Source organism: Capra hircus, chromosome 11 (genome assembly GCF_001704415.2).
Source record: "Capra hircus breed San Clemente chromosome 11, ASM170441v1, whole genome shotgun sequence".
Classification (NCBI taxonomy): Eukaryota; Metazoa; Chordata; class Mammalia; order Artiodactyla; family Bovidae; genus Capra; species Capra hircus.
Window position 1 is genome coordinate 92825740 of NC_030818.1, and position 26989 is coordinate 92852728.

The 26989-nt window shown below is 51.4% G+C and overlaps 1 protein-coding gene and 1 non-coding gene across 2 annotated transcripts; one reads left to right on the forward strand and one right to left on the reverse strand.

Moving 5' to 3' along the window:
• Window positions 1–24588, forward strand: PTGS1 (prostaglandin-endoperoxide synthase 1). The gene is made up of 11 exons (XM_005687044.3): window positions 1–96; window positions 190–279; window positions 6625–6741; window positions 7170–7310; window positions 7667–7810; window positions 10419–10600; window positions 10712–10795; window positions 12711–12957; window positions 15297–15583; window positions 21711–21858; window positions 23463–24588. Exons 1-11 carry the CDS (start codon window positions 90–92, stop codon window positions 23816–23818), a joined length of 1803 nt encoding a protein of 600 aa, XP_005687101.2. The 5' UTR covers window positions 1–89; the 3' UTR covers window positions 23819–24588.
• TRNAS-GGA lies at window positions 22465–22536 on the reverse strand. Its single transcript has one exon. It is a non-coding gene; the product is annotated as a tRNA-Ser (tRNA).

The following is a 26989-nucleotide window of genomic DNA, read 5'->3' on the forward strand; positions in this document are numbered from 1 at the left end:
GGCCCGAGGGGCCGGAGCTCCCGGGCAGAGTTAGAGACGCACTCCAGGAGCCTGGGTCTGCCTCCAGCGCGCAACGGCCACCCTGCAGCATGAGCCGTAAGTCCGGCCCCGGTGCCACCGTTTTCCTCTGTGGCCTCCCCGTGGGGCTTTGAATGTCAGGCTCAGCCCTTCAACTCTCTCCCTTCGCAGGGCAGAGTATCTCGCTCCGATTCCCGCTGCTTCTCCTGCTGCTGTCGCCATCCCCCGTCTTCTCAGCGGACCCCGGGGCGCCCGCGCCAGGTAGGCAGCCTCTTTCCTGTCCCCGAAGAGCCCCGGTCCTGCGTCCCTGGCCCGGCACCCCACGTCCCCCTCTCCCCTCCCGCCCGCCCAGCTTCCCCTTTCAGCTCGCGGTGCCTGGGAGGGGGGAGGGGGCTGTCTGTCGGTGGGATGGGGGCTCTCTGCAGACCCCCGGGGATGTGGCCTGGGCTAGGTCCCCACGGGGTTCTTTTTGCGGGGGAAAGGGCAGACTGGGATCTTGGGCGGCGTTGGGAAAAGGGACCGCGTCTCTCCAGGCCCCCTCACCTGTTCTGGGACCCCAGCGGTCCTAGCCGACTCGGTCCCCAACAATCCTCGCTTTTTCCCCTGCGGGCCCCTTTCGGAGGAAGCCGCAGGCGCCAGGGGAAAGCAGGCTGGCGCGTTTTCTTTTAGCCTCTAACTTTCCAGGACCTGTCCAGATTCCCAGCCCCGGAGGAGATGATCTCCCTGGGTGAGGACCCCGGGTACACCCGCCATTCCGGAGAGAGCGGAGGGGGAAACACACGTACAGGGCTGAGCTGCTTCCTCTGGGGACCGAATCTTCACCGGGGAGGCCCCCACCGCCCGATGAGTTAAGGGAGGCTCAGGTTGGGGCCATAGCACCCTCAAGCTCACCCAGAACACGGTGGACTCAGGGCTGGAACTTTCTAGGCGTTTTGCAGCGTCTTTCTGCAGAGTCCTCCCTGCCCTCATCTCTCCCTGCCAATGGACCCGGTTTCTTCACCCCAAAGATGACCGGGAAAGTCTGATCCTGGAGAATCCCCTGCCTGACACCATGCATGTGCGAGGTTCCAGGTGGGGAATGCAGCTCTTCCTTCCCATAGCCTCCCTCCCCACGCAGTTTCTGTGTGTGTGTGTGCCCGCGCGCGCGCACACGCACATGCAAGGTCTGGACAGAGCTTCACCAAACTATGTGAAACCTCCCCAGGGTCTCCATTTCTCATCTGCAAAATAGGGGCAGGAGGGGATGGGGAGTGATCTGAGCCTTCTGTTGTGATGCTCAGAGGAGAAAGAATTCGGTACTCAGAGGAGAGGGGAAGAACATCTCTGTGGACTGGGAATCAGACCAGGCTTCCTGGAGGAGGGGGTTTGAGTGCGGGGCATCTGGGGAAGCCAAGGAAAGGGTGCTTTAGGCAAGAGTTTGGGCATGTGTAGAGGTCTAGTTTATCGGAAGACGAGGAAGAAGACTCCTGGGGCCAGCACTTTACAGTTTACAAAACCTAGCTGTGGGCATCTCTGTTGTTGTTGTTCATAGCAGCCCTGCCAGGGAGACGTTAGTCCCATTCTACAGAAGGGAACTCTGAGGCCCAGAGAGGGGTGAGCCATTTGAGTCTGCTGACATCAGAGGCAGAGCTGACCCGGTAGCAGAGGCAGGGCTGACCACGCCATCCTACTGGCCTGTTGCGTTAGCCCCTAGACCAGCCCGGCAGTTCCTCTGAGGCCCCATTCAGCCCCATCCAGGCCCCCAGGGCCCCAAGGCTCACCTTTCCTGTCCTCCTGTGTCTGTTCACCAGTGCTTAGTGAGCCATGGTTGTACCCTTTTGCTTTTAGCCTTTTCTGCTTATCTTTATATTGTAAGTGTTTAAACAGAATTGTGTTTTTCACGCCACAAACATTCCCAGGGGATTGCTTTCTGCCAGGCCTTGGCTGGAGCCTGGAGGCTGAGCTGGGAGGAGCTCGCAGGCCGATGGAGGAGACAGAAATGCCCACAGACTGCCATTAAGGGGGTCATGGCCATGACTGAGGGAAGCTCAGGGGTGTGTGGGGCTCAGGGGTGAGGAGTTGCAGGAGGCTTCTTGGAGGTGATGACATTTGACCTGGACCCTAGAGGAGGTGGCGAGTGGGAGGTAAAACGGTGAGGTTTTACCCTCAAACTCTGGAAGGGCTTTTCCAGGCAGAAGCCAGGGTGTGAGCAGAAGCCTAAAGGTCTGAGTGGTGGGAGCGGACAGGCGCAGGAAGCCATAGGACAGAGGCAGGTGTTGGCGGACATGGGCCTTTGGATGCAGAGTGAGAAGTGGGCCTTGGGTCTCAGGATATCCCCCTGGGAGCAGGGGAGTGAGACGGAGTGGATGACTTGGAGGTGAGACTGGATGCCATGAAGGAGGCTGCTGCAAGACAGGATGGAAGACAGGTTGTGGGTGGGCTGAAGGCTTCGCTGTCTTCCCATCGCCAAGTCTCTGGGTGAACTGAGGTCCAAAGTGCCCGGACACTTAGGAGAGGCATCTGCCCTGAAAAGCCAAACCCTGTGTCTAGTCCCCAGAGTGGCAGCAAAGGCTGATCCCCCAGGAGATGAGGGCTTACCTGGGGGCAGGTGGCGGGGAGGATGCTGCTTCTGCCTCTCTTGTGATGGGAGGTGGAGTCCGGCTCAGAGGACAGGGCTGTGCTGGGGTATCCTCGATGCTCAAGTTCATCCCTTCCAGCTCCTGGACTTGGCTGAGTGCCCCCTCCTTGGCTAGGGATGGGGCATGACCTAACCGGAGCTCTGTGCCAGGCAGAGCAGCCTGAGGCCAGCTAACCCTGACACATGGGGCAGGCTTCCTGCAGCCTGCCTCCTCCTATCTGCAGCACCAGCTGGGGCTGTGGGTTGGGAGGGGGCTTCCCTTCCAGCTGGGCTCTTCCGGCTGCCGGGGCCTGGTGCGGTGGTCCCTGGCCACTGGCTGCTGCCCTCGCTGCATGTAGGGGCTGGGGCCCATGTCTGGGCTGCTCAGGGCTCTTTCTTTCTCTTTGGCTGCCAACCCCCTGGAACTTCTCTAAATATTATTCTTATGGAATTTCAGTACAGCCTCTTTAATGGGCCCTCTTGCTGCCTGGTGCCTCTGCCTCCTGAGAACTTGGTGTTCCCTCAGTCTGCCTGGAATCCTGACTTCTGGGCTGGGGAACGCTTCCTTGCTGAATCCTCAGAAAGTTCTGAAACCAGGCGGCCCCAGACTGTCCTCATTGGTGGGAATGTGTGTGCTATGAGCTTGCTGATCAGCCCCACCTCTGGGGTGGCTTAAAGACTCAGAGCAAGCTGCCCAGTTCTCTGCTGATGGGGGGCGGGGATCACGTTGATGCAAGGAATCGAGATGTTTGGAGATAAGTTGGCTTTATCCAGAGTTGAGAAGAAGAGAGAAAGAGAGGGAGGTTTCCTTAGAGCCTGTCTGTCCCCTCTCCTTCCTGGAAAACACTGAAAAATGAGGCCCACAGGACACAAGGTATCTGCCCAAGGACACACTGTGAAGAGCAGGCACTCTCCCATGTATCTTCATCCAGCACCTGCTTGGTGCTCGGCCCTGTGCTGGGTGTGGGGACTCCAGACACTTTACACTCAGTGTCGGCATCTCCCCAGGTCTCTCTCTTGATGATTTATTGTACAGCATGTCCTTCACTGGACACATGAAAGCATGTGGGATTTAAGTTAGACTGAAGGAAAGCCTTCCTTTGTGACTAGTTCCCAGCGCTCTAGTGTGGCAGCGGATGGTGATTCCTCTGGAGTCCTGGTTTCATTCATTCAGGATTTTCAGGTCCACCTTGAAGGAAAGGTAACAGACCTGCCTCACCTGGGGTCATCCCCAGCCTGTGAAGCAAGGAGACTCGCCCTCCCTGTATCCCTTCCCCAAATCCTGGCCTGGGCACCTCCAGGAGGAGGAAAGGAGGGGAAGGGAAGCAAGTTCAAGTCTTGCCTCTTGCGACTTTGAAGCAGTGGGGCTTGGACAAGCCTCCTCATCTGTGGTGGTGGCGGGGGGTGGGGGTCGGGGGGTCACCCATCCCCAGGAGCAGATAAGTGAGGTGGATACACAAGGTTGGAGGGTCAGCAAGAGGCCTGACTTCCGGCCTGTCATGACAGTCCAGCTGTGGTCAGCTTGGAAGAGGGCGGAAAGTGACACCCATTCTCTTTGCCCACCCTGAAGCCCTGGGGCCCCCAGCGACAGCTGCAGTCCTTGTTGAGGGGGTTCTTTTCCTGCCCTGGGGCCACTGGTGTTTATGGAAAGATCTTGGAGGAGGAGGAGGGAGGGAAAGTTGGGCAGCCAGTCCAGGGGGGAGGGGCCTCTCCTGGCAGGAGAGGAATTCCCTGGGCAGGAGCTTCTGAGTCTGGGGGGCACGGCTCTGCTGCTGCTGGGCCCCTGGCAGGAAGCTCTCAGGCAAGACTTCAGAACCAGCTGTGTGTGTGTTTGGGGGTGGGAGTTGAAGAAGTGGATAGGGAGATGAGAGAGTCTCTTTGACCAAGCTTGGAGTAGCCGGTCTCCTCACTTCATTTTAAATTCCACAAACATTTGTTAAGCTCTGGCCACAGCATCTGGATTTCCTGGATGGCTGGATCTCTCCAGGACCTGGGGTTGAGTCCCAGCTGTGCGCACGGCCTCTGGGAGAGGGGAGAAAGCCCAGGAAAGCCCTTTCTCTTGGAGGCTTGTGGTGGAGCAGAGCAGGTTGGGTTGGGACCTGGGGCCAGGGAGAGTGGAGTATGAATGTTTGGGGAGGCTTTCTGGTGCATGCGCAGTGGGCTGGGTCGGGTAGATTAGAAGGGAATTTACTTGGGAGGAACCGCAGCCTGGGTCAGGGAGGAACAGAGCTTTTGGCTTTGGGGTTGCGAGATGGGCTGCCCCAGGAACAACTGGAAGGACTTCTTGAGTTGGGTTTGGGATCCCTACTGGCGGAAGGATGGGGAAACAGCCCAGAAAGGGCTGGGCCTCAGTTCCTGTACCAGCCAAGCGCTAGGATGATCTGCACACCAGGGTTGGGAGCTGGGCAGTGGGAGGCATGGCAGAACAGTAGGCTGTTTTGAATAGGAGGGAGAGATAAGTTCAGGATCTCTGAACCTGCTGCAGGGCTGACCCAGAGCTCCTTGGCGTTTCTGGGCCTGTGGCTATGGGAGGGGGAGGTGGGTCCTACCAGGCCCCTGCCTTGGGTTCCCCCTGAACCTGCCTGTTCGCCTGTGTTGGTCTGATAAGGTCTCTTTGTCCAGACTTCTTCCGATCGGTTCCTTCCTTTTACACTCTGCAGGGGCCACAGAGATGCTATTGTGGGGCCATGGGGAGTTTCCAGGGCTTAAGCAAAACTATTTGCATGATTCTGTGACGTGAGGAGACCTAAACCAGAGGGTTGTGCCCTCTGATCCCAGCATCCCGAGGTGACTTCTTGGGCTCCTCATGCCCGTTGCTGCCCTCTTGACCCCCTATAATCAGATGCACAAAGAATTGGAGTTCCCGGTCACGTTGGCTCTGAGCCCAGAGAAGGAAACACGTTTGCAGGAGGGACCTGGCATTTTCTGTGTAAGGCTAGGGAAGGAGCCGCTGCCAGGAGCTGGGTGCCCTGGGTCTGCAGGAGGCCTGACTCTGTTCCATGGTCTTGGCCAAGTCGCCACCTCTCCCTGAGCCTCTGTGTTTCTCGCTGAGCCCTGAATGAGCACCAAACGAGCTCCAAGAGGTCTCTGACCTGGCTATTGAACGGTCACTGAAGCTGTGGTCGGGGAGACCCGGATTAGACACAAGCAGGGACTTCCTGGAGGTCCATTCTCCAGGGGGTTGGGGGAGGGGTGATGCCAGAGCTCCACTCGCCCTCTGGGGAGAGTTTTCTGGCCCCATGTCTCCTGTTCCCATGGTCTCTGACCTCCCTCAAGGTCCTAGAGTCCAGACCCCACCCTGATGTGGGCCAGGGCTGGATGCATCAGGAACAGGAGCTGCGACTCTCCTCAAAGCCATTCCCTGTCCATGGAGTTTTGGGAAATGTCTTTCCTTGGACTTGACTGCTGAGTCCATGAGGGTGGGGGTGGAAGGGAAAGGATGGGCAAGTCGTCTGGTACTACTTGCTGGGTGACCCATCTGGGCTTCCCCTTGTCTGGCCTCAATTTCCCCATCTGTTGGGACACCTGCTCTTCCTTCCCTTCTGCAAAAATAGAGGGATGGTGGGCGACCTCACCTAGTATCCAGGTGCCCAGAGGCTAGGGGCTGACCTGAGAATCCCAATCCCTGTCCCTTTTCTGAACCCCATAAATTCTGCCCTTGGCTCTGACTTGGCAGAAAGTGAATGTTCTAGAAGCCTGTGGCCACAGCATTTATCAGCTGTGTGCCTAGCCTTCAGTGTCCCAGCCCAAGGCCTAGATGTGTCTGCACCACTTTGGTGGCAGCTGGGAGGGAAGGGGGACTTCCTTTGGTGGCCTGACGTGGGCAAGACTGAAAACCCAGAGCGAGGTCTGGAAACAGAAGGGCCAGGGGCTTTCTGTTCATAGCTGTGGGGACAGAGTGGGCCCTGAGGGGAACACAGACGCTGGGTAAGTTGGAACAGAGCTGTGACTGGACTCCATGCCTCTGGCCCCAACGAGAGGGGTCCCTGATCTCTGTTTCTGCCCCACAGTGAACCCCTGCTGTTACTATCCATGCCAGCACCAGGGGATCTGTGTTCGCTTCGGCCTTGACCGCTACCAATGTGACTGTACCCGCACGGGCTATTCCGGCCCCAACTGCACCATCCGTGAGCAGAGCCTCCAGCCCCTACTCCTTCTCCCCTGGGCTCGTCCTCCAAAGACCCCCACTTCCTACCCTTGTCTCTGGCCACGGCCCTCTTTCCTTGCCTACTTTTGACCTCTGACACTGCCCCTGACCTGGCTCCAGCGCAAGCCCTTACTCTTGACACATCTCACTCCCTGCTTATGGGCTCTGTAGTGAGTCTTCACTGCCCAGCTCTGGCCTTACTGGCCTCCAACCCTGGTCCTGTCTCCTGACCCCCGTCTGCTTCTGGCTCTGTCATGTGTCAACATTCCCAAGGTCCTATGGTTTATCCCTGACTCCTAAATTCCACCCTTGTCCATACTGGATCCTGTCTCCAGTTCCCACCTTCCCCTCTGGCTGCTTCCCGTCTTGCTAGGAGGCCCCGTCTGAGTGGCTCCCCTGCCCCCACAGCTGAGATATGGACCTGGCTCCGGACGACTTTGCGGCCCAGCCCCTCTTTCATCCACTTTCTGCTGACGCACGGGCGCTGGCTTTGGGATTTTGTCAATGCCACCTTCATCCGGGACACGCTCATGCGTCTGGTACTCACAGGTGGGTGGCGGGGGGTGGGGCAGGGTCCCTCTAATCTAGGGGAGCAAGAAATCCTGCCACTTGCTGCAATTCTTGGCATCTGACCAGGGCAGTGGTTGGGGGTAAAGGGAGGGGTTGGGTGCCAAGTTAAAAAAAAAAGAACCCAGGGAATTCCCTGACCGTCCAATGAGTAGGACCCTGTGCTTTGACTGTCGAGGGCGCTGGTTCAATCCCTGGTCAGAGAACTAAGATCCCACAAGCTGCTGTGCAGGGTAGCTAAAAACAAACAAATAAGAAAACAGCCCAAGGGAAGGTGGGGAAGAGGGGTGTAACTGGAGGCAGGAATCCCTTGTCACCATCATTTTCGCCCTCTGCAGTGCGTTCCAACCTTATCCCCAGCCCTCCCACCTACAACATAGCGCACGATTACATCAGCTGGGAGTCCTTCTCCAATGTGAGTTATTATACTCGCATTCTGCCCTCCGTGCCCCGAGACTGTCCCACGCCCATGGGCACCAAAGGTAATGGTGATGGGGTGAGGGGGCTGAGGCTGGGGTGGGTCACAGGAGATGCTCCGTTCCCTTTGGGAAAAAGCAAGCAGAAGAGTAATGGCTGACCCATTTCACAGGTGCACCAAGGCAAGACATGCATAACCAGAACCAGGGATGAGGACGGGGCTGGGGAAAGAGGACAGAAAGAGGTTGTGGGAGGGTCTTGTCTGAGGTCAGTGGCAGAGTCGAACTGATGCTCCCGTATTTCCAGGGTGCCTCTTCACCCAAACTTTGTCCACTAAGTGGGTGGGATCCTGCTGCGAAGAGGGTGACTTAAAAGTTGGAATGGAGAAAAGAAAGAGTAGTGAGCTTTTTACTGGGTGCCAACTCTGAGTTTGGTTCATTACTAATGTGAACAGTCTTACGTGATTCATCAGCGCAGTTTTACACATAAAATCAAAGTTTTTCTTCAGTTGTTCAAGAACCTACTTGGTCTCATCGGCAGGAGTCTTCCTCCCAAGACCTTCTTCCTTATCCACTCCTGATTGTCCCCAAACAGGACAGGGTTTACTCAATTTAGAGCCATCAGTTCAGGTTCAAGTACACAAAGGGCGAAAGAGATGTTAATCCACCGCTGCTGCTGCCTCAGTTCCCACCACATGGTGTCGCTGCTGAGCACTGGTCCCGTGCAGCCCCAGATGCTGTGTGCTTTTGCAGGTTTAGAACCTTGCATATGCATCAGTGTCCTTATTTGGGTCTCAAGGGCACTACTCCGATAGTTTTTACTATCCATATAGCTACTATTCCCAAAGCATGATCATTCTGGCAGGAGGGCTGGGTCTCTCAGAGCTTCTGGACTCTGCCAACACCACTGGCACCCGTCCTGTGTTGTGAGTTGCTCAGTCATGCCTGACTGTTTGTGGCCCCATGCACTGCAGCATGCCAGGCCTCCCTCTTCGTTACTATCTCCCAGAGTTTGCTCAAACTCATGTCCATTGAAGCGATGATGCTCAGCGGTAATCTGAGTGATAGATCCAGGTTACCGTGTGCAGACTATTCCCTCTAACTTCCCTCTGGGTGAGTTCCCTTTGAGGTACTTGATGACCTTTCCTGCTACAGGAAATCAGTCAGTCATTTCAATCTAAAGAGTTATTCTAGTGACATTGGGCCTCATAGACGTATTGTGAAAGATGATTGCCTTTTCTGCAAGGCAGTCTTGGGTACCAAGTCATCTGACATTGACTTACTTAAGAAAGGCTTCTTAATGCTTGTCCTCATGGTGAGAGACACATGCTTCAAGGTGACTTGTCTTTACCCCAGACATAGAATGTTCTGCTGCTGCTGCTGCTGCTAAGTTGCTTCAGTCGTGTCCGACTCTGTGCGACCCCATAGATGGCAGCCCACTTGGCTCCTCTCTCCCTGGGATTCTCCAGGCAGGAATACTGGAGTGGGTTGCCATTTCCTTCTCCAATGCATGAAAGTGAAAAGTGAAAGTGAAGTCAGTTGTGCCCGACTCTTAGCGACCCCATGGACTGCAGCCTACCAGGCTCCTCCATCCATGGGATTTTCCAGGCAAGAGTACTGGAGTTTTAAAACAGATTGGCAAACTCCAGCCCGAAGGCCAAATCCACCCCACCCCCTATTTTGCAAATAAAGCCTGGTTGAAACATAGTCATGTTCCTTAGGTATTATCTGCCTTCCTGCAGCACCAGCAAATCTGAGTAGATGTAACAGAGACCATACGTCAACAAAGCCTCAAATATTGACTATCTGGACTTGTACGGAAAAGTTTTCTGACTTTTGATTTAAGAGATTCCATCTCACTGGTTTTCTATTATGCTTACACGGGCACTCCTCAAATCCATTGCATAAGAGAGGTATCATTTGCCCTATTTTATAGATGAAGAAATTGAGGCTCAGAAAGATGGAATGACTTCTCTATGTTCACACACTTAATAAACGGCACAACCCATTTCGAACACAGCAACCTTGTTCCAGGGTTGGGGGAGTCCAAGTTTTTGTTGTTGTTGTTGTTTTCCCTTTTTCTTTTTGGAAGTGGGGAAGGGTGAGCTTGTACAAAGCAGCAAACATACACAAAAGTTGAGAGAAAAGGATAATGAAGTCCTATGCATCCATCTCCAGATTTCAAGATTTGTCCACAATTTGCCAATGTTACTTCATCTATCCCCTTCACCTTATTTTCTTCTTAATTGGAGAATAGTTTCTTTACAATGTTGCATTGGTTCTGCCATACAGCACCATAAATCAGCCATAAATATACATACGTCTCCTCCCTCTTGAACCTCCCTACTCCCCCACCCCATCCCACCCCTCTAGGATGTCACAGACTAGCGGGTTGAGCTCCCTGTGTTATATAGCAACTTCCCACTAGCTATCTGTTTTACATACAGTAATGTATATATTTCAGTTTTAAAAGCATATTCCAAACATCCTTCCATTTCCTAGGGTCTTTTGGTAGAGAAGGTGCAAGGGGCAGTCTGGTGGGAGGGAGGTGGTCCTTTGGGGTCCCCTCTGGGGTTCCTGTGTGAATCAGTTTGGTCTGGCGAGCCCAGAAAGCTCTGGGGCACAAAGACCCAGACAGGAAGCAGCTACTGCTCTTTCCTACCTCCCCAATCAGGGAAGAAGCAATTGCCAGATGCGGAGTTCCTGAGCCGTCGCTTCCTGCTCAGGAGGAAGTTCATCCCCGACCCTCAAGGCACCAACCTCATGTTTGCCTTCTTTGCCCAACACTTCACCCATCAGTTCTTTAAAACTTCCGGCAAGATGGGTCCTGGCTTCACCAAGGCGCTGGGCCACGGGGTGAGTACCTAGGAGGGGCTCTGGACGTCTCTGGGCCGCACAGGGCGCAGGTAGGCTGTTGCTGGTGGGGCAGGACCCAGGGATCTGAGTAGACTCTGTCTCTGTCTTTAGGTAGACCTCGGCCACATTTATGGAGACAATCTGGAACGTCAGTATCAGCTGCGGCTCTTTAAGGATGGGAAGCTCAAGTACCAGGTAGCACTGGGCCTGGGGCTAGGGTCTTGGGAAGGGCCTTCCACGGTCTCGTCTGGCAGAGGGTATTGGTGGGGGCCCTTGGTGGTGTCCTATGGCAGAAGCTGTAGGTGCCTGGGAGAAGAAGCGACAATAAACCCTGGGAGAAGGTGCCAGGCAAGAGAAGCAGACAAGGAGCAGACGTGGGCTCTCGTGTTCTCTTGGGAGCTGGATTTTGGGGCTCCATAGAAAATGGACAGTTCCAGTCTGCGTTTATTCATTTAATCATTCCCCAATATTAATTGGGCACCGTGGTGTGCCGGGCAGGTGAGCAGTGGCCGTGGTAGTCGTAAGCCCTGCCCTCAAGCCCACAGACACAAACCCTAGGGTACTAGTGCCATGAGGACTTTTTGTCTGAACTCGCACTGTCCAGGAATGTGAGGGCCACATAGGTGATTATCTCTTGCACGCCTCAGATCTACTGCATAAGCTAGGTACCATTTGCCCACTTTTATAGATGTGAGCCACATCCAGGTTATTAAAATTTTTCTAGTGGCCACATTAAAAATGTAAAAAGCAACAAGCAATATTGATTTTAACAATATATTTTGAATTTAACCCAATATATCCAGGATATCCTCATTTCAACATGTAATCAACACAAAAATTGTCAATGAAATATCTCACTATTTGTGCTAAATCTTCACATTCTGACCCATATCTTACAGCACATCTCAATTCGGGTGCCAAGTTTTCATTGGCAATTCTGATCAGCATTTAGATTTTATAAAATTTGCAGTTGAGAAAGTAGATTCCCATGTCCAAGTTGTTCTAAACATAAAGACTTTCTGATACCTGGGGTCTCGATTTAAAAATGTAAATCTGAAGTGAATGAAATTAAAAATTGAGCTTTTTATTCACATCAGCCACATTTCTAGTCCTCAGTAGCTGCACGTGGCTAGTGGCTTCCACGCTGGACCATGCGAATCGAAACAAACAAAAACCAAGATGGAAAGTTCACTGCTGAATCTTTCGAGCTAAGAACAGTATCTGGCGTATAGTAGGTCCTCTATGTTTATTTACTGAGTGAATGAGGAAACTGCCATATAATTAATTATACCTGTGATAGCTGCCACAAGGAGAAGCCAGGAGAGTGTGCAGAGGCTGGGGAAGGCTTCCTTAGGAATTATGAATAAACCAAGAGTTGCATGAAGGATAAGGAGGCAAGGAGGCCAAGAAGGGCCCAGGGCTGTCCAGATTCTCAGGTATCAAGGCTGGAGAGGGGCAGTCGCTTGAGTGACTCTGAGGCAGTGAAACAAGGGAGATGCTGCTGGACATCTGATGAGCGTGGGTCATATTAAGGATTTCTGATTTCTGCCAAGAGCAGAGAGAAGACTTGGAAGGTTTTTTAAGCCAGGGTGTGATGCTCGATTTGGATGTTTTAAAGCAAGGGTCCCCTACCTTTTTGGTACTAGGGACCAGTTTCAGGGAAGACTATTTTCCCATGGACAGGTGGGAGAAGGGATGGTTTCAGGATGATGTGAGTGCCTTATATTTACTCTACACTTTATTTCTATTATTATTACGTCAGCTCCACCTCAGCTCATCAGGCATTAGATCGTGGAGGTTGGGGACCCCTCTTTTAAAGCACTGCTCTGGCTGCAGAGCTGAGAAGGACGTCTAGAGGATAGAGTCACGTACAAGGGGAGTCAGGGTGGAAGATGAGGGTGGCTTGGAAGAGCATGGTGGCCATGGGGAGAGAGAAAGGGACTCATGTTAGGAGAGCTTTAGGAGATAGAATCCACAGGCCTTGGTTAGGAAGGCCGGACAGCTGCCCTGTGTGTTATGGGCAGCTATCAGTAGGACTGGGCGGATGTCAGCTGTGCAGGTGCCGGCGCTCGGCCCCCTCCCCAGGTTACCAGGTGACTCCATCCCGCAGATGCTCAATGGAGAGGTGTACCCGCCATCGGTGGAAGAGGCGCCTGTGCTGATGCACTACCCCCGGGGCATCCCGCCCCAGAGCCAGATGGCTGTGGGCCAGGAGGTGTTTGGGCTGCTTCCTGGGCTCATGCTCTACGCCACGATCTGGCTGCGTGAGCACAACCGCGTGTGTGACCTGCTGAAGGCTGAGCACCCCACCTGGGGCGACGAGCAGCTCTTCCAGACAGCCCGCCTCATCCTCATCGGTGAGGCCTCCCCCCAGTCCTGCCCTGGAAAGTCACCCCCTCTGTCCTGAGAAGCGGAAAGTGGAGGGTTTGGGGACAGTGAGATTAGAATCCTGAGCAGGACCCTTCCCCTAGGTGAGCCTCACTTTCCAAATCTGTACAATGGGAATAATGATGCTTTTTTTTTTTTGGCCACGCAGTGTGGCAGGTGGGATCTTAGTTTCCAGACCAGGGATTGAACCCACACCCCCTGCATTGGAAGGCAGAGTCTTCACCACTGAGCTGATGGGGGGGTCCTGGGAATTATAATGATTTTAAGGATTAGTTGATATGATGAATGGGAAAGTAATAGGCACATAACAGGCCTTCAGAAAATGGGGTGCTGTGATAGCTGATTATTCAGTGGGTGGCTGGCAACAAATCTGATCAGCCACCTTGTCTCAGTTTCCCCATTGTACTGCATCCAGGAGCACTTGGGGGCATCCTCAGCAAGCACAGGTCAAAACCCAGCTTGCCTAGGCTTCAGAATCCTTGGGTTTCCTGCCCCGCATGCATCTGCCTTCCTGAAGGTTGGTAGCTTCTTGGTGACTCACGGACAAGATATTTTTGTGTCCCCTACGGGGGCGAGTCTGTAGCCTAAAATGTCAGATGGTTTCCTGCGTGGGAGCTTGGCCGCTAACACTCCTGTCCAGACCGTATTCGCTCTGAGTCACCAGTGAGTCCTTGCCTCTGCCTCTGGGCATCTCTGGGCATGGCTGTTCCCAGTTTTAGTACCCAAGTCAATGGAACCTGGAAAAGCCACGCATCAGGCATAGGAATGACCTAAAGAACGAGAAGGGGCTGGCTCAGAAGTCCCAGGATTGCAGAGACTTTGACCAGAGAGGGCAAGTCTGTGTCTGCAGGCTGCCCAGCACACCGACTGGTGACGAAGCTGTGGCCAAAGGCAGGACTCCACAGGTAGGGTACCTCTAGAGCTTCATTCAACCCTCCCCAACAGCCTTATGACTCAGCTGCGATTATCCTTGTTATGAAAGTTAGGATGCAGAGAGAGTAGGTGAATTCTCCAAGGCCTTTCAGCGGAGAGAGACTTGAACCAGATCTGGCTGCCACCAGACTTCATGCTGCTTCGACTATGTCATGCAGGGAGTACTTTCCTGTGTGGGGAGGGGGTGCGAGCCTTAGTCTGATCTTTCGTGACACATGAGTGTGGGGAGGGGATTCCTACTTCTACATGTGTGGACCCTCCCTATTCTGCCAGGCCCTGTGCCAGGCAGTACAGATGTGTTCATTGTGTACTCCTCCTGGTGACCCTGTGAATGTTATACTGATGTCATTATTTTTTTAAATTTCCTTTGTGAACATGTTTTACTTATTTTCTTATTTATTTATTGTCTGGCTGCATCAGGCAGCATGTGGGAATCTTAGTTCTACCCCCGGTGCCCCGCCACCCCACCAGCAATCAAACTTGCTCCCCCTGCAGGGGAAGCGTGGAGTCTTAACTTACTGGCCTGCCAAGGAAGTCCCTATACTGATGTTACTATAATACACATTTTATAGATGAGGAATTTAGAGTAAGTCACACAGCTCCAGCCCAGGTGGCTGGAAGTGGTGACATCAAGGTTTAGACCCGAGTCTGCTGCTGGCAATTCCAATGGCTCCAGCTCAGTTTGCTAAAAGTCCATTTGTCTAGTGGCTCATTGGCCAAAATGTGGTTTTTAATTGCTAGTTCACCAGTTTTCATTTTGCTACGGAAGATTTGTTTTGTGTCTTCCCTGGCTCTTTGCTCTGAGCTGGTTCCTGAGAGGGCAGAGGAAAATTACTCGTAAGAATTCGATACATAAGAAGATATGGGGATTATACTTGGGATGAGATTCACTTAGGTCTGCCATGTCCCTAGTTTGTAGCTGTAGACTTAGAATGGTCTCTTGGGAGCTCCCATCGCCCTCCCTCCTCAGGCCTGCTGAGATTCCCTCACTAAGTTAATCTCCACCGGCCCATCTTTTGTGGCCTCACTAAGCCTCTTTTAATGGGATGGTGGCCACCATGGGTCACAAAACCCATTCTCAGATACTTCCTCTCCATGTCATGCTCAGCCAGGCCTGTGACCTCCCCATGAAACATGGGACTAGCGGGTGGCTCCTGTCTTGGGACAGGCTCCTGTCTTATCCAGCCTGAGAGAGAAGGTTCCATTTTCACAACCAGTGACAAAAAGACAAGGTGAAAGTGGCCCAACAAAGTCAAACAACCTTAGCCACGAGAAAGAAGTCAAACCAAGTCCTTTGCATGAACCAGCCCGCTTCCCAAGCCCGATGGCTGACTCCCTGCGCTCTGCTGACCCCGTGCCCCGTCCTTCGCCCCAGGGGAGACCATCAAGATTGTGATAGAGGAGTACGTGCAGCAGCTGAGCGGCTACTTCCTGCGGCTCAAGTTCGACCCAGAGCTGCTGTTCGGGGCCCAGTTCCAGTACCGCAACCGCATCGCCATGGAGTTCAACCAGCTGTACCACTGGCACCCGCTCATGCCCGACTCCTTCCGGGTGGGCCCCCAGGACTACAGCTACGAGCAGTTTCTGTTCAACACCTCCATGCTGGTGGACTACGGGGTCGAGGCCCTGGTGGACGCCTTTTCTCGCCAGCCTGCGGGCCGGGTGAGCCTCAGGGGAGCACTGGGGAGGGCAGCTGGGCTATGGGATCCAAAGCCCAGTTTTCCGTAAAAGGGAGGGAGTGTCACCCCTCCAGGGTGGTGGTGGGGCTCGTTCCTTCATTCATTCTCTTGCTCTTTCATTCATTCAATGGTGCCAGCCATTACTCCAGGCGCTGGAGGCACAGTGGTGAACAAGGTCAGCGTAGTTCTCGGGTCCTTGTATTTTTTTTGGCACATGCCACCTTAGTGGCTCAAATAGTAAAAAGAATCTGCCTGCAGTGCAGAAGACCTGAGTTTGATCCCTGGGTTGGGAAGATCTCCTGGAGAAGGGAATGGCAACCTACTCCAGTATCCTTGCCTGGAGAATCCCATGGACAGAAGAGCCTGGCAGGCTATAGTTCATGGAATCACAGCGGAGTGACTAACACTCACACTCATTTACCCTAGAAAGGGCTTCTCCGGTGGCTCAGTGGTAAAGAATCCACCTGCCTATACAGGATACTTGGGTTTGATCCCCAGGTCAGGAATATCCCCTGGAGAAGAAAATGGCAACCCATTCTAGTATTCTTGCCTGGGAAATCCCAGGGACAGAGGAGCCTGGTGGGCTATAGTCCCTGGAGTCGCAGCAGAGTGTTAGCGTGTAAATAACAGGATACCCTAGAAAGGAGCAGCAGTTGTGTGATGACTAGCATCGTTAGAGCACTTACTATAGATTAGGTGCTGTGCCAAGGTCTTTCCTGATGTTCTCAGAATTCTAAGAGCAGGTTAAGAATCACATTATAGAAGCCTGCATGCTCTGGGAACTTGGAGGCCCAGACTTCAGGCCCAGAGTTGGGGGTTGTGGATAAGGAAGTGATAGTTGAGCAGGGATTCAAAGGATGGATAGGGGTCTCCCAGGGCAAGAAGTAGCATTTGTGATCTGGGGTCATTGTGTTAGGATGGAGGGGGTGGCATAGCAAAGGCCCAGGAGTCAGAGAGCATGGCAGTTTGAGGACCAAGAAGACATTCAGGGTATGGTGATGTATGCAGAAGTGCCTACACAGAGGAGATCTTTATTAACTTGTAGGCCTTTGTTTTGGGCTGAAGCCTCCCTTGCCCCAAATTCACATGTTGAAGTCTTCACTTCAAAGACCTCAGCATGTAACTGTGTCCGGAGGCAGGGTCTTTAAAGAGCTGATTAGGGTAAATGGGGTCATTGGGTGGGTCCTGCTATGACTGGTGTCCTTATAAGAAGAGGAGATTAGGATATAGGTGTACACAAAGGGAAAGCAAAAGGAGAAGATGGCCATCTCTAAGCCACGGAGAGGCCTGAGGATGAGACCAACCCTGCTGACACCTTGGTCTTGGACTTCTAGCCTCCAGAACTGTGGGGAAACATATTTCCAGTTTTTTGCTCTTTTGCTTTTAAAGTAATTTATTTATGTATTTTTGGCTGCGCTGGGTTTTTGTTGCTGTGCGGGCTGACTCTGGTTGAAGTATGCAGGCTTCTCGCTGTGGTGGCTTCTCTTGTTGGGGAGCACAGACCCTGGTGCGTGGGCTTCAGTAGTGGGAGCTTGAGGGCTCAGAAGTCTTAGCTTGTGGTCTCCAGGGAACAGGCTCAGTAGTCATAGCACACGGACTTTGTTGCTCTAAGGCACGTGAGATCTTCCCAGACCTGGGATCGAACCCGTGTCCCCAGCATTGACTGCCACTGCCCACCCCCCCGACCAGGAAAGTCCTATTGGTTTTTATTTTAAGTTTTTGTTCATTTATTATCTGTTTGTTTGGCTGTGATGCCTGGTGTGTGGGATCCTAGTTCCCTGACCAGGGATAGAACCCATGTCCCCCACAGTGGAAGCATGGAGTCCCAACCACTGGACCACTAGGCTGGCCTCTGTTTCTATTTGTTTAAGCCATCCAGTCTGTGGCACTTTGTTATGGCAGCCCGAGCAAGCTATTAGTCCTACCCCTGGGATGTTCAACCAGCTCCAGCCTCAATCTTCCCTTCCCTTTGTTTGGGCGCTCCCATCTCCTCCAACCTGTGGCTCTGTCTTCCTTATCCCTGAGCCCTTCCATAAAGGTGTGGCACCATGTGGGGCTGGGTTTCCTCCTGGTAATTTGACTGCAATTAGCATAGGCTGCCACCAATGGGGTTCAGGTCTCTGTTCTTTGTGGGGGCACAGAAAGGAGCAGAGACAGTCGCTTGTGTGGGGGGCTGTATGGTTTCCAAAGACTTTTCAAGCAGTGACCCTGGTGATGTGTGTAAAGAGCCCTGCTGTTTCCTGACACCAGCAGAAGGACCAGCATATCAAAGGTTCTTAGGATACCTCAGGATATTAAAGAGGGTGTGAGAAGTGATAAAACAGGGCTTCCCCCGAGAATTCCCACACATGGTCGCACGACAGGGTTACCGTGACCAACACTGTGATAGCTGCTTTGCATTCATCTCGATTCCACCACAGCTATATCAGATAGATGCTTCCACCTTCCTCATTTTTGCATAGGAGGTAACAGACTTAGCATAAGTAATTTGCCTATGGTTTTTGTTGCCCAGGGCTACAAAAGGACCACAAACCAAGGGGCTTTAAGCTGCAGACATTTATTCTTTTCCTTTTTTATTTTTCTTTTTTGGAGGTTTAAAATATCACCTTTATTACTGATTAAGCTGATTCTAGAAAACTTAAATAATCTATGCTGACAAGCAGGCTTTTAAATACTAAACCCTCAAATTAGACAAATTTGGCTACCACAACATGGAGGCATCGAAACAAGGAAAATATCTCCCAACCTCCTCCTCGTCCCCCAGAATAAGGAGTATGAGAGGAAGCATACTCCTTGGTGTCAACTGAGTTCAAGAGCAGTAGCGAGGATTGCTTGTACAATGCACGCCTAGTTACTGCTCTAAAATTCACCAGTGATACTACGTCACTCCTCCTCTTCTGATAAGCAGTGAGTGGGAGAGGTTGGAAAAAGATGCTAAGACTGTTAGGCTACTGGGGTTTCCTCCATAAACAAAGTAGTGAAGTGAAGTCATTAGTTGCTCAATCGTGTCTGACTCTGTGTGACCCTAGGGACTGGGTTTCCCTGGTGGCTTAGCGGTAAAGAATCCAGTTGTAATTCAGGAGACCCGGTTCTATCCCTGGGTCAGGAAGATCCCTGGGAGGAGGGCATGGCAATCCACTCTGGTACTCTTGCCTGGAGAATCCCTTGGACAGAGGTGCCTGGCAGGCTATAGTCCATGGGGTGGCAAAGAGTCTGACACGACTGAGCATGCTTGCACGCACACATGGGCTGTAGCCCGCCGGGATCCTCTGTCCATGGAATTCTCCAGGCAAGAGTACTGGAGTGGGTAGCCATTCCTTTTTCTAGGGATCTTCTTCCAGGGATTGAACCTGGGTCTCCCACACTTGCAAGCAGATTCTTTACCATCTGAGCCAGAAACATCCAGAAAATGAAAGAAATATTCCCAGCTGACACCTGAGAATTAATACCTGTTATTCATTGATCCACCCAAACCTCCATTAAGCATTTATTACACATTACTAATATCTAGGCCATTAAAAGAGATTCATCTTTAAACATTTCTCTAGAAAGCCCTTAGAGTTAACTCCCACAAATAGTAATCATAAGTTTTTTCTTTCTAGTTTTGGAGGCTAGAAATCCAACATCAAGGTATGGGCAGGGTCATACTCTTGCTGAAGTCTCCAGGGGAGAATTGGTCCTTGCCTTTCTCTCGGCTTCTGGTGCTGATGGACAATGCTTGGGGTTCCTTGGCTGGGAGAAGCATCACTATAACGTGGAGTCCTCCTTGTGTCTCTGTTTCCTCTTTTTATCAGGACACCAGTTGTTGGATTAGGGCCCACCCTAATGGAGTATGACCTTGATCACATCTGTGTCCATATAAGGTCACATTCACAAGTGCAGAGGGGTTGGGACGTCAATGTATCTTTTGGGGACACACCCAAGTCAACACACAATAGCCTCCCAGTTCAGCTGAGATTGGCACCAGCTTCTGTTGGCTTTATCTCAGGGTGTATACTTTCAGCCAAATATGCTTTTCCTCTTTCTTACCCAATTGTCTTTGTTTTATCCAAACTGAACACTTTCTTGAGCATTATTATTAAATCATCTAGAGCAATAGAACTTTCTTTAGACTTATGCTCCTTAACAGTTATGAATCAGATTTTTCTGGAATCCTTTTTTTTTTCTTCTTTTGGGCTGTGTTGCTTGGCTTCTCAGGTAGTACTAGTGGTAAAGAATCCACCTGCCAGTGCTGGAGCCATAAGATATGTGGGTTTGATCCCTGGATCAGGAAGATCCTGTGGAGCAGAGCATGGCAACCCACACCAATATTCTTGCCTGGAGAATCCCATGGGCAGAAGAGCCTGGCGGGCTACAGTCCAAGGGGTCCCAAAGATTGAGACAGGACTGAAGTGACTTAGTATGCAAGCATGGCTGTGGAATCTTAGTTCCTTGACCAGGGATGGAACCTGGACCCTGGGAAGTGAAAGTGCTAACCGCTGGACCATCAGGGAATTCCCTTTGAAGCACCTTCTTTATCTCATCAGATTACCTAGGCTTTGAACCCCATTTCTGTCCCTTCACAAGATATTGTCCCTTGGTCTTGGAGTAAAGCTCTGTTTACTTGAACTAAATGTGCTTATATATTACACTTTTCAAGGTGAGATTTTAGTTTTTGCCTGGGAAATCCCGCCTGGAAAATCCCATGGGTGGAGGAGCCTGGTAGGCTGCAGTCCATGGGGTCGTTAAGAGACTGAACGACTTCACTTTGACTTTTCACTTTCATGCATTGGAGAAGGAAATGGCAACCCACTCCAGTATTCTTGCCTGGAGAATCCCAGGGACAGAGGAGCCTAGTGGGCTGCCGTCTATGGGGTCGCACAGAGTCGGACACGACTGAAGTGATTTAGCAGCTGCTAACTCACAACAATTCCTTCCCCAGGAGGCTTGGCAAAAAGAAGGAGGAGCAGATGGGGTCACCTGCAGTCCTGTGCGCGACTTTTTCTGGTCTGGATGAAGTGACTTGAGGCCCTGTGTTCCTACCTCCTAGCTCAGTTTCTCTGTTTTAGTGGCAGCCGGTTATTAGGGGTTCACTTTTTAATGCTAGACACTCAGTAACTTTTGTTTAATCTCAATTCTGTGCTACAGAGAGTGGAAAACAATAGCAATAGGTTCTTCAGTATGCGTTCCTGCTGAGTCGCTGCAGTCGTGTCCGACTCCGCTGGACACTATGGGCTATAGCCCACCAGCCCCCTCAGTCCATGGAATTCTCCAGGCAAGAGTACCAGAGTGGGTTGCCATGCCCTCCTTCAGGAGATCTTCCTGACCCAGGGCTTGAACCCGCATCTCTTATGTCTCCTGCATTGGCAGGCAGATTCTTTACCGCTGGCACCACCTGGGAAACCCCGGGTTCCTCAGCAAGATCCATTAAAAGACTGTCTTTGTTCTGTGATCAGAACTGATTTGGGGAATGACAGACACATCAGTTCTGCCAGGTAGAGTTTAAAAAATATCCCAGGAAAGTCATAAAGTTTTGGCCCCTCAAACTAGTGTTTGTCCATGCATTGGTTTATATCACTTAAAAGCTCAGAAACCTTTCTGCCTTTTATTTCCAGATCTGAAATGCCAGTCCCCTCTGCTTGAGCTCTTGACTGTGGCCATATTGGCCATCTCCTCTGCAGAATCCTAGTTGTTGTATCTAATACCTCCAGAACCTTCCTTAACAGGATGTTGGAGGTCCTCACCTAAATTCAAACAGCTGGGGAACCATGTGTCCAGTGAGTGACTAGAGAAGTCCTTCTGGCCCACTCCACAGTCTAAAGATGAGGAAGCTGCTGGGACTTCCATGGTTAAGACTCTAAGTTCCCAGTGCAGGGGTGTGTGGGTTCCATCCCTAATCGGGGAATTAACATCCTGCTTGCCACTCCATGTGGCCAAAAATACAAATATAAATAACTAAATAAGGTGAGGAAGCTGAGAAGTGTAGCCATGCAGATCTAGGCAGGGCTCACAGCTTGGTGCTTGCTAGATGGAGCCCTACTTTCTACTCAGGAAGGATTCCTGACCTGCAGCTCTTCTCCAGGACAACATGGCTTGGCTCTCAGACCACCACTGTGTTTATCTCTTGGCAGATTGGTGGGGGTAGGAACATAGACCACCACATCCTGCACGTGGCCGTGGATGTCATCAAGGAATCGCGGGAGCTGAGGCTGCAGCCCTTCAATGAGTACCGCAAGAGGTTTGGCATGAAGCCCTACACCTCTTTCCAGGAGCTCACAGGTGAGCAGCTGCTTCCTGACCACGATTCCTGCCCTCCAGGGGCTCATGCTGACGTGAAGGAGACCTTGAGGAAACAGAACGGGATGATCCATGGTCCCATGTGGCCAGCCCCGTGACCGTGGGACTTGAGGGGCATGGGAGCATGGTGCCAGGGCTGGTGAGTGTTGCAGATGACTCAGCCTGGGGAGAGAAGGTGGGTTCTCACCTGGGTTTGAAGGATGAAGAGGGATTTTGCAGTGAAGAAGAGAGGGAAGAGCTTTCTAGGTGGAGGAACAGAAAGTACAAAAACACAGGGGTTAAAAAGAATGAGCCTTGAAAAGATCCTGGCCTATTCAGGAAAACAGTCCTAGGTGTGGCTGGAGCAAGAGGCTTGTGAGGGCAGAGGGTGGAGTTGGTGATAGGAGGCTGGCTCATACCGTGTGGAATCTTGGATTCTATGCTAAGATTTTGAGTTTTATTCTGTCTGAAGTGAAGTGAAGTGAAGTCGCTCAGTAGTGTCTGACTCCTTGCGACCCCGTGGACTGTAGTCTACCAGGCTCCTCCTTCCATGGGATTCACCAGGCAAGAGTACTGGAGTGGGTTGCCATTTTCCTTCTCCAGGGGATCGTCCCGACCCAGGAATCGAACCTGGGCCTCCTGCATTCCAGGCAGATGCTTTAACCTCTGAGCCACCAGGGACTCTGTCTAGTGGTTCCTAAATCCCATTTATGGATCAGCTTCCTAAAACTCACTTAGAAAACTAATTGAAAATACCAAATCTGAGATGTCTCTTCTAGAGATTCTGATTCAGCAGGCCTAGATTTAGCACACAGGTGGTGCCCAAGTATATATATGTGTGTGTGTATATATAGATACGTATATAGACACAATAGTATGCATACATGTATACATATGTGTGTATATATAAAACACAAATATGTATATAACACTCACATATATAACATATGTATTATATTTTTTATATATATAAATATTTGTTGTTGCTCAAGATACCCAGTTGTTGGGAAGGCAAGTTCAGAAACTCTTGTCACAGATGATGAGGGGCCACTGAAAGGCTATGGCCAGGGTGTGACCTGACCCCTGACGTGTACTGGTGCCCCATGGAGGGTGGACTTGAGGAAACGGGTAGTGGTGCTCCACATCTGTTTCCCATAACAGTCCAGAGAGACAGACAGAATGCTGTCGCTAAATCTTTATGTGAACTTGGACAAGTGTGAACTTGAAGCTCCAGTGGCATGCAAGGTCCTGGGCCAGGATAAGGCCTTGAAACCTGCCCGTGAAGGAAACCAGATGGGGAGATTCTCTCTGTTGTAAGGATCAGGTCGTCAGGGCACAGAGATATGGAGTGAGTTGTTTCAAGGTACACACTGTCTGGTTGCAGACCCAGGCCCTTGACTCCATCTGCGGTAGCAAATTCCTTCCCTCCAGGCAGCCCTGGAGCAGGGTCAGTCAGCCAGGTCAGATTTTAGGTCACTTGCTCATTTGCTCAAGTTGATCTTCTGAAGCCCCTTCTTCTCCCTGGAATAGGGTGGACCTAGAATGTTCCCTCCTGAACCTTAATGGATGGCATCATAATTCTGACTCTGGCTTCCCCCCGCTTGCAGGTGAGAAGGAGATGGCAGCTGAGTTGGAGGAGCTGTATGGAGACATCGATGCTTTGGAATTCTACCCGGGGCTACTTCTTGAGAAGTGCCATCCTAACTCCATCTTTGGGGAGAGTATGATAGAAATGGGGGCTCCTTTCTCCCTTAAGGGCCTCTTAGGAAACCCCATCTGTTCTCCAGAGTACTGGAAGGCGAGCACATTTGGTGGTGAGGTGGGCTTCAACCTTGTCAAGACGGCCACGCTAAAGAAGCTGGTTTGCCTCAACACCAAGACTTGTCCCTATGTTTCCTTCCACGTGCCAGACCCCCGTCAGGAGGACAGGCCTGGGGTGGAGCGGCCACCCACAGAGCTCTGAAGAGGCCGGGCAACAGCATTCTGGATGGTAGAGCTTCCTGCTTGCCGTTCCAGAATGCCAGGGGGTGGATTGTCTTTGATGTTGGGTTTCTGATTTGGTGTCGAGAGCATCAGTGTGGACGTTTAGAACTCTAGGTCTCTCACCCATGGTCTGGAATACTGTTTCTTGTTTGTTGTTCTAGAATGCTGAATTCCTGGTAAACCATTGAGAATGTTAGGAGTGGTTATCCCTTCAGCATGCCAGAACACTGGGTTCCTGGGTGACCACCTAGAATGTCAGATTTCTAGTTGATCTGGAATTTAGGCACTCTGAAATATGGGACTCCTGATGGAATCATCTGGAAAGTGAGGGGGTTCTTATTTTGCATTCTAGAATTCTGGGTGGCCCTCCAGAATGTCGACTTTCTGACTGGTTATCCAGAATGTTGTGCTCCTAGTTGCTGATCCAGAACAGTGGCTGGCATTCTAGATCAGTCCTGATCCGAATGTCTAGAGTGTTGAGAATTCATTTTCCTGTTCAGTGAGACAGCCACGGAGCAGGAGGATCTCATGTCCTACAAGAACGCATTGCCTGGATCTGTGCCTGCATGGATAGGGCAAGGAAGTGGGGTGTTCGTCTTCTCAGTGGGACCCCAGATGAGACCTTGGATATGGAGAGAACAGGTGGCTTTCTCCAGGCCATTGGTTGGAAGCCACCAGAGCTCTTTCCTCATCCAGGTCTCAACTCACGGCAGCTGTTTTTCATGAAGTTAATAAAATGCTTTTTCCAAATTGCCTGCTATCTGTGTCTCTTTTGATCCCATCCCCAGAAGCAGGGATAATACAGAAGAGACCTTTCTCCTGACCACAGGCTCCATGTGCTGGAGGTTTGCAGGAGATTTTCCTCTGGATCCCCAGGGCCTGTCACTGTCTAGATCTTTCATCACTGATGTTTCATCCTGCCCCTCCCACCCCCACCCTTCTGACATGGGCTGCTGCTGCTGTTGCTGCTAAGTTGCTTCAGTCGGGTCCGACTCTGTGCGACCCCATAGACGGCAGCCCACTAGACTCCTCTGTCCCTGGGATTCTCTAGGCAAGAATACTGGAGTGGGTTGCCATTTCCTTCTCCAATGCATGGAAGTGAAAGTGAAGTCATTCAGTCATGCCTGACTCTTCGCGACCCCATGGACTGCAGCCTGCCAGGCTCTGTCCAAGGGATTTTCCAGGCAAGAGTACTGGAGTGGGTTGCAATTGCCTTCTCCGGACATGGGTTAGGCATTGCCTTTTCCAGGCTGCTCTCCTGAAATACACAACTTCCCAGCCCCAGGAAATGTGGCATTCAGTTCCCACAATCTGATTAGAGCAACTTCCTCTCTTACTGAGCATGCAACAGAGCTGAAAGGCATTTGGGGAGGAGAGCATTCACTCTGTGCCAGTTTCACATATTTCATTTGTTGGTTATTTTCAACCCAACAGTGTGAAGTTGGTGGTATGATCCCTGTTTCTAGACCAAGGAAACAGGGACTTCCCTGGTGACCCAGTGGTTGAGACTCTGCACTTCAATGCTAGGGTGTGAGTTCCATTCCTGGTTGGAGAATTAAGATCTCACATGTCACCTGGCCAAAAAACAAAACAAAAGCATTTTAAAAAGTGAAAAACAAAAAACAAGGAGATGGAGACTTAGGGTGGTTAAGTGACATGCCCTCAACATGCCAGAGCCAGATTGCGACCCAGGTCTGGTTGAATCTAAAGCTGTGCTCATTCCCCCATCCGGCTTCCTCTTGCTTCCTGGTTTGACTCACTTCCAGGCCTGATCTTGCTTGTCTGGCTCAGGGTCAAGGGCAGAGGTGGGCTATATCCTCCACCTTACTTGCAGAGTATTTGTTCAGTCAGAACTGTTTATATTCCTAATTGCATGCTAGTTACTGTCTCAGACTTGGGGCTAGAGCAGTGAGTGATCAATAGATAAGGCTGTGCAATATGTCATTGTAGTTTATTTCATACACTGTACAGAACACGGAATGTAGCCACTATTTTATAGTAACTTTAGATGGAGTATGGTGACTCAGATGGTAAAGCATCTGCCTCCAATGTGGGAGACCTGGGTTTGATCCCTGGGTTGGGAAGATCCCCTGGAGAAGGAATTGGCAACCCACTCCAGTATTCTTGCCTGGAGAATCCCATGGATGGAGGATCCTGGTAGGCTACAGTCCATGGGATCACAAAGAGTCGGACATGACTGAGTGACTTCCCTTTCACTTTAAATGGAGTATAATCTATGAAAATATTGAATCACTATGTTGTACACCTGAAATATAGTAGATCAACTCTACCTCAATAATAAAATAATTTTAAAATGTCTCTTATAAAGTTTGAAGTCTTAAGAAATGACAGGCTTCAGCCTGCATGGAGCTCACATTCCAGCGAGGGCAAAGCAGACAATAAAGAGGAAAACAAAGAAAGGAGAGAACTCAGGTGAGTGTGATCTCCCTTCTAACTCACACTGCCCTACCCTGCTTGACTCTGGAGCCCTCAGGCTCTGCCCAGCCACACAGACCCCAATGGCCAGCAACGAGGGAGGAGAGGTCAGAGGGATGAGGTAAGAGGTTGGAAAAGCTTCTTCATGCTCCCATTTTGGGTTTAGAGTTCCTTATGAGAAATGATGACAGAAACAGTGCAGGAAAGTGGGGTCCAGGCTGAGGGTCCCTGGCTGGGTCTATTGTCTTGTGGTCCAAAAAGTCCTTGTCTCTCCTAAGCTGACTGGGGACTGCTTCCATCATTTCTCCCTGGTCCTGTTGAAGTAAGAGAATGCAATCCTTGCCTGCTCCCCCAGCTGCTCTGATGTGGAAGGACCCCTCGGGTGCTGTACGCGGGCATGGCAGAGCTGTGTCTTGTCCTTCCTGGACCTGTATCTATTTTCTCTCTTCTGCTAATACTTTGACTTTGCTGAGAATCCTTCCCTCTGTGTTAATTTCAGCCTTGGTGGTTCCGTCCAGGGTCCTTTCCTGGCCAAGAGGTGGGCCTGTGAATCCATCCTGGTGGATGAAACACCCTCTTATACACCAGCCCCTGTGTAGAGGTGCATGGAGACTGAGAAGACTGGGCCTTCCCCCCCCAGCTGGGCTCTCTCTCCTCTCTCTCTCTTTGCTTTTGGCTGTGCCAAGCATCATGTGGGATCTTAGTTCCCTGACCA

What these genes read in the sequence shown, in the direction of transcription:
- PTGS1 (XM_005687044.3), top strand. An exon ending in CCCCGGGGCGCCCGCGCCAG is followed by an intron (nt 280 to 6,624) that starts GTAGGCAGCCTC and finishes TCTGCCCCACAG; the next exon opens with TGAACCCCTGCTGTTACTAT. An exon ending in CTCGCCAGCCTGCGGGCCGG is followed by an intron (nt 15,584 to 21,710) that starts GTGAGCCTCAGG and finishes ATCTCTTGGCAG; the next exon opens with ATTGGTGGGGGTAGGAACAT.